Here is a 6,784-nt window from a genome sequence, read left to right as displayed (position 1 = left end):
TCTACTGTCTTAGGAAAAAGTGATCATTCTTCTTTCCCTTAGGGTCTGCTCATTGGCCTGCTCATCTCAGGCCGTCCTGTGGTTTTCTGAGCTGAGAGTCTTGAGGAGCACTTTACCTGGGAAGAGCCCAGGGCTGCATCTGGGCTTCTCCTTTCCCTCTCTGGGACTCCCTCCACCCCCAAAGACCAGACTCTTGTAATAAACAGAGAAAGACGTGGGGTTGTTCTGTGGTTCTGATAACAGCTGCCACGCTCTTAAGGAATTACATCATGAGAACTACTTTTACTCTTGCATTGTTTGGGTTTCCAGGAGGGTTGGCAGCAAGAGTGTGTTTGCCTGTGTATGCAGGAGAGAGGGTGGGGGGGGGGCTAAGAGGTAGAGAGGTCGAGGGAGGTGGGAAGAAGGGGTTTTTGTGTGTACAGACTACTGTGTCCAATCAGATGTGAAAAGATGTGTCTGCACATAATAGTTTATCCATCTCCCTCAGCCACTGTATTTACATCTGCAAAGTGATGTCTTAGTATTGCTGTTGATGTGAAGAAACATCATGACCATGGCAACTCTTAGAAGGAAAATATTTATTTGGGGCTGGCTTACAGTCCAGAGGTTTGGTCCATTATTGTCATGTTGGGAAGCATGGTATCTGAAACCTCAAAGTCCACTGCCAGGGACACACTTCCTCCTCCAACAAGGGCATGCCTCCTAATAGTGCCTGGCACTCCCTGTGAGCTCTGGGGCCCATTTGCACTCAGAGCAGCACAGGTGGGTTTTACAGACAGAATGCACTTAAGTCCTACCTCCAGAGTCTGGGTCGAAGCCCCTGTGTAACAGATTGTGACAGACACACTGAGGCCCAAGCTGTATTTGCCGTCCTTGGGGTCTAGGGCTGGAATCCTCTGCACAGAGCAAGGGTTGGTGAACCCTTCACTTGTGATCAGACGAGGGAGAGCAGAGGCAGGCAGTGATGCTGTGGCCACAAGGCTCCTGTCCCGCTCTTTGGGCTTCCTCAGCACCTGTATAATCGGGGGACACAACTGAGGAGGTGAGAAGGAGCCTCTGCTGCTTGTGCTCTGGGCCCAGTGCCCCATGCTGTGCTCGCACGCTTGAGGCCCACCTCCCATCTCCTGACCTGGAAGACCCCTCCTCAGCTTCATACCAGCACTGTGACTCTTCTTAGTGGGCCCATGTTGACCCTTGTAATGCCCTAGTTACACACTTCATCGTGTGCTGGAAAACTGGCCTGCCCCATTCCTTCAGAATCCGTGCATGCTGAGGAGAAGGCTCGGAGATCAGGAGGACTTTCTGCTCTTCTGGCCTTAGTCAGTTCCCAGCCCTACAACTGCCTGTAACTCTAGCTCTGAGGGACTCAGTGCTATCTTCTAGCTTCTGAGAGTATATCTCCATATACACAGGATGTGCATGCATGTACACACACACACACACACACACACACACACATGCACACAAAATAATATAGAAATGGAATTTGCTACCACTTGTTCACAACCTTGAATTAGAGGATTCCTAGTACCTCCAAGGAAAACCCCTAACCCCACAGCCTCATGCCTACCCCCACTCCCACTGCTGCCTCTACTGCTTCATGCACGCCCCCTGTAGCCTACAATGTCCTTATGCTGTGCCCCAGCCTATCTGTCCACTGCTTCCTGCTGGGCCCCAACCCAGGTACTCAGCAGCCTCAGGCCCTGACCTGGATGGGAGAGGTGTTGCTCGGCTCGATTGCTCCAGCCGGTTCCTGCACATGGATAGATGGATCTCGCTTGAGAGCTGCTGTCCATCAGTGAGGCTATTTCTGTCATGTCGAGACATGCAGGAGGCAGACACAAACAAGTGTTTCGCCTTTCTGGTGTCCGCCTTCCGTGGAAAATAAGATGGGCTACACATGGGCAGGACATCCTCTGCAGGTAGACTGGGGCCGGCGGGTGTGTGTGGGGGAGATAGATGGGAGAATCCCGTGCTTGCTTCCCTGGAGCCCGCTATGGGGAGCAACCTTCCCAGGAATGGAAGCCCACATTCTCACAAAGCACAGAGCCCTTCTTTGTTTGTTTGTTTAATGTTTAAAGTTAATTGTTTGCCAGGGAGTGGTGGTGCATGCCTTTAATTCCAGTACTTGGGAGACCGGCCCTTCGAATCTCTGAGTTCAAGGCCAGCCAGGTCTACACAGAGAAACCCTGTCTTGAAAAACAAAACAAACAAACAAAAAATAAAACTAATTGTTTACATTGGAAAAGAGAATGGGAACTTGTGAATAGAAGCTTTTAAGGGAAGGACACAATACTACAGTGAGTAATAACACTGGCAGTAATATTACAGTAAGTAAGAACAGCCAACCTGACCTGCCTAAGTGTTTCACATGCCCTTCCTGTGCTGTGGTGGAAGGCAGTACCAGGATATGTATAAGCTTAGGCCCTGGCACTGTCCAGGATTTGAACTCATGGACCCTCAGTTTCTGAGTGGTCTGTACCTCCCTGGGCTCTGTGGCAAAGATGTGTGTGATGCTTAGCCAGTGCTTCCTCCAGGATGGGTGCTGACACTGGTGTGTAGAGAGCCCATCTGCAAAGGGGACTGGAGGAGAGGGTGGGCCTGGCAGCACATCCCTCCCTTTAACATTGTGTGTGTGTGTGTGTGTGTGCGTGCGTGCGTGTGTGTGCGTGTGTGTGTGTGTGTGTGTGTGCTGTGGCATGCATGTGGAGGTAAGAGGACAACTTGAAAGGAATCGCTTGTCTGATTTAACAAAGTGGGTCTCAGGATTGAACTTTGTCCTGGAATAATTAGCACATGCCTCTGCCCGCTGAGCCATCTCCCTGGCCATGGCAGCATCCTTTGGGAGACGCAGGGAGCTACCAGGACAACTTGAGAGAGCTTCTGGTTTGGTCTGTACTCAGGATGGAGTCCAGGCCTGGCACATGCAGATGGGAGCACTGTGTACAGCAGCCTTAAGCTTGGAGCCGATTGGCTGGGCTGGTTTGAGGCAGCCTAGGAGGCGTGGCCTTCAGTTGCTATGGCTACAATCTTGAGCTGGTTTGTCTATTTTGGGGTCACTATTCTGGAGCTCCTGTGCCCTTCATGGGGCTCTGTCGAGGGGCCCTGTCTACTCTCTACCAGGGAGGGTTTTTTTTCTTGGTTCTGGGTCCCATCTCTTTCACAGTAACTAACATTCACTTCTCAGTTTGTCATGTGTTCACTCTGTCACCTCAAAGGGAATGGCCAGCAGGCTAGGTGAAGTCCGGTCGTGAAGCTCAGGGTGCTTCACACATTGCATTGCAGCTTAACCGTCCCAGGGCCTAGGTCCCTCGTTTTTGGGTTGTGCTTGTCATCATCCAGATTTAGAACACTCTCGTCACCTCAAAAGCACTCTGTCTGTGTGCTGTCTCTTGCCATGGGCACTTTTCCCCTATAAATTGGCCATTTCTGGGAATTTCCTAAAATGGAATCACACTGTACAATTCCTTTGAATCTGACTTTTTTTTTAAACTAGTGTAATGTTTCTGAATTTTGATCATGCTGTGGCTTGTGGTTTCCTCTCGTAGCGTGCTGTGTGGCTAGCTCACTCTGGGTGATAGACATCTGACTTGGTACCAGACTTGCTGTGAGGAGTAATGAATGCTGTGATAGGCATCCTCTCTGTAGCTGTGCGATGTGTTCATCCTTTGTAGTAGACGCCTGGGAATTGGATCACTGGGTTGTTTTAACCAAAAAAGAAGCCACCAAATTGTGTTCTGAAGAGCTGGTACCAGTTGTCTTCTCACCAGCAATGCCCAAAGACTTCACCCACCCCCACCTCACTCCCAAAAAACACTAGGTATTGTCTAGTTTGGTTTGGGTTTTGTTGTCCTAATTCTGGCCATCCTGTTTGGTCTTAAGTTGTGTCTTTGTGGTTTGGTTTGTGTTTCCCTGGGGGCTTTCTCCTTATTAGTTGTGAGTGTGAGTGTGTATGTGTGTGCGTGTGTGTGTGTGTGTGTGTGTGTGTATCTGTGTGTACATGCACGCATGCATGTGCACACATGGAGCCCATGGAGCCCCATGGAATTGGATCCCTGAAGCTAGAATTACAGGCAGTTGTGACCAATCTGAATGGGTGCTTGAAAATAGACGTGGGTCCTTTGGAAGAGCAGTGCATGCTCCTAACCTCTGAGCATCTTCGTAGCCCCCTTAGGGTGGGCTTTTCTCATCTGCTACAGAGTCACCATGCCCTGAGTCAAGTTTATCTCTTTCCTGCCAGACCCCCTCCACCTCTCTGTCCCTTCCCTGATGATGGCCACATCATGCCTCAGTACCTTGCTGTGAACAGCTAGGTCTAGTCTGGCTGTTCTCACTTGTGCTGTCTTCCAGCCATCTTCCCCTGCCACCCCAGCTCAAGGCTCACACCCTCTGGTCAGCGCAGTCAGCTTCCATCTTGTGCCTAGACCGCCCCACTCTTCTGCCGAGTCATTTTCAGGGTTCTGGGCAGTGATTGATGCTCTCTGGAGCATGTGCATGTGAGCAGTCCAGGCAGAGTAACCAGACCTGATCTTCAGGTGGCTCTTGGGTCAGCTGCTGCTGGATACAATACACAAATGCACCAGAGCATGACCTCCTTGAGCCTCAGTTTTCCTCCATAGAAAATGGGCAGGATTAAAAGGCTTCCCTTGGGATATTGGAAGGGAGAAGAGAGTTGGAAGAATTCAGCACGTGGTCCTTCGTGAATACTTTGTGGGATCAGTTGTGATGGCACAGCGTGGTGTCTGGTTTCTTCAATAACCTTCATCTCATTTGGAATTAAATTCTGGGGCTTGTGAGGGCCAGGCACACTCTGGGATGGATACACAGGTGGGACCCAGTGATCTGCAAGGGGCAGGATGGTTGGGCATAGATGTGAGTGAGTGCTACCAGAAGGGCTATGGAAGCAGAATCCATACAGCTGTGGGACAGCAGTATTTGTCTACAAAGCTGCCTTCTGTATGCGCTCAGTAATGGCACAGGTACACCATTTTCCATGGAGGGAAACAGGCACCGACTCTAGGGCCTGAGCTTGAAGGCTGCCAGTTCACACCTTTCTGTTGGAAGATGGTGTGGTCCTGTGGGCTCAGAGCAGGTTTTTATGAATACCTTTGCCTTACAGGACCTCTCAGACAGGTTATGTCACCAGCAGAGGTGGCGCCGAAGTTCCCTGCGGCCTGGAGACTATGTACAAGAGGAATGGTCTGATGGCTAGCGTGTTGGTCACCTCTGCCACTCCACAGGTATGAAGGCTATGGGAGGGTAGCCATGACATGGGGCCCTGGCCATGAATACAGGCCTTCTTAGGGCCCGCCACTCCAGACGAGAGGCCTAGGAGCCAGGTAGCCCTGTGGATGGTGGTGTTTTCTAAAGCCGTTCTCTTCAAAGGAACACAAATACCTGTCCAGTCCAGCCATTGCAAGTGTGTGTTCTATTTGGTGGCGAGAAGGGATCCGATCTGTCTCAGGAAAAGCCACTGTTAATTATAAATAAGCTATGCATTCCAAGATGAGGTCAGACGGAAGCCAGTCCAGCTGGCCTGGTCTTATTTACCTTACTTCTTAGGAGGTGGCCGTGAGGACTGGTGGCCCTAGTGGCCTGGGCAGGCACTCTGCGGTGTTTGGGATTTGCTTTCCAAGCTCAATAATGACATAGTCACCCGGGAGGAGGGACGTCAGCCGAGGCTGGTGCCACTGTGTCTGGGGTGTGTTTCTGGTTCCTTAGCATGTTGGTGAAGCAGGGTTGAGTCTGAACTTCTAACAGGCAGTTTTGCAGTGAGCTCAGATTAACTAACCAGGGAGTCTGGGTGTCATTTTCTCATCAGTGTTTCAAACATTTTTTTCTTGGACTTATCTCTAGTCTTGAAATAAAAAAAAAACTTACAGATGCCTTTAAAGATTTTGCAAAATTTTATTTTAAATTACATGTGTATGTTCACATGGCTGCAGTGCACAAGGAGGCCAGAAGAAGGCATCAGATGCGCCTGGAGCTGGAGTGATAGGTGATAGTGAGCTTCCTGATGTGGGTGCTAAGCAATGAATGCCAGGCTTTCTGCACTTTTAACCGCTGGATCAGCTCTCTAGCCCAGTGGGTGCTGCTCTCTAGGAGGGCAGAGCCATCCTCCTCACTGCTGTCACTCACCTGCAAGTAGAGCAGCTTTGGATCTAGCAGCTACCCTGTACCTGAGAGTTTGGGGGTTGAAGAAATAAATGCCCCAAGGCCTGGCATCCCACGAGCAGACTATGGTAACTAGAGGAGCCACATTTCCGTCTGTGTCTGTGACTTCCACTCTCTCTAGAGTGAACATCCTTCTTCTTTAGCTCATTGTGTGTGTGTGTGTGTGTATACAGATGTGTATAGTCACACGATATTCTGTGCATGTTCAGCCCTCTGTGCATGAGACCACCAACCATGCATCAAAAATGTTCAGAAAAAGAATCACTCCTGTACCAGGTATGTGCAGACTATCTGGTTATTGTTCTTTGAAAGGCAGCAGTGACTGTTTGCACAGTGTTGATTTTGTATTAGGTATTAGTCATCTGGAGAGGTCTCAGATTATGTGGGATGACACATGTAGGCTCTGAATACACATGTAAGCTCTATATACACATGTAGGCCCTAAATACACATGTAGGCTCTATATACACATGTAGGATCTATATACACATGTAGGCCCTATATACACATGTAGGCCCTATATACACATGTAGGCCCTAAATACACATGTAGGCTCTATATACACATGTAGGCCCTATATACACATGTAGGCCCTATATACACATGTAGG

General features: G+C 49.7%; 1 protein-coding gene across 5 annotated transcripts in view; it reads left to right on the top strand.

Annotated features, from left to right (window-relative positions):
• The first annotated feature begins 1,875 nt into the window (after positions 1–1,875).
• Ralgps1 (Ral GEF with PH domain and SH3 binding motif 1) overlaps positions 1,876–6,784 on the top strand; it is a 215,184-nt gene continuing 210,275 nt past the window's right edge. For 2 of the 5 annotated variants that reach the window (XM_021195029.2, XM_021195028.2), the window contains exons 1-2: positions 1,876–1,922; positions 5,120–5,240. In XM_021195029.2, coding sequence (XP_021050688.1) covers positions 5,184–5,240 — 57 coding nt within the window. In that variant the 5' untranslated portion in view covers positions 1,876–1,922; positions 5,120–5,183. Of the gene's footprint in view, positions 1,923–5,119; positions 5,241–6,055; positions 6,451–6,784 lie in introns of those variants that run through there. The other 3 variants (XM_021195034.2, XM_021195033.2, XM_029536836.1) reach the window with 2 other exon arrangements.

Source organism: Mus pahari, chromosome 3, assembly GCF_900095145.1.
Source record: "Mus pahari chromosome 3, PAHARI_EIJ_v1.1, whole genome shotgun sequence".
Classification (NCBI taxonomy): Eukaryota; Metazoa; Chordata; class Mammalia; order Rodentia; family Muridae; genus Mus; species Mus pahari.
The sequence above is the reverse complement of the archived record's forward strand: the minus strand, read 5'-3'. Positions and strand labels throughout refer to the sequence as shown.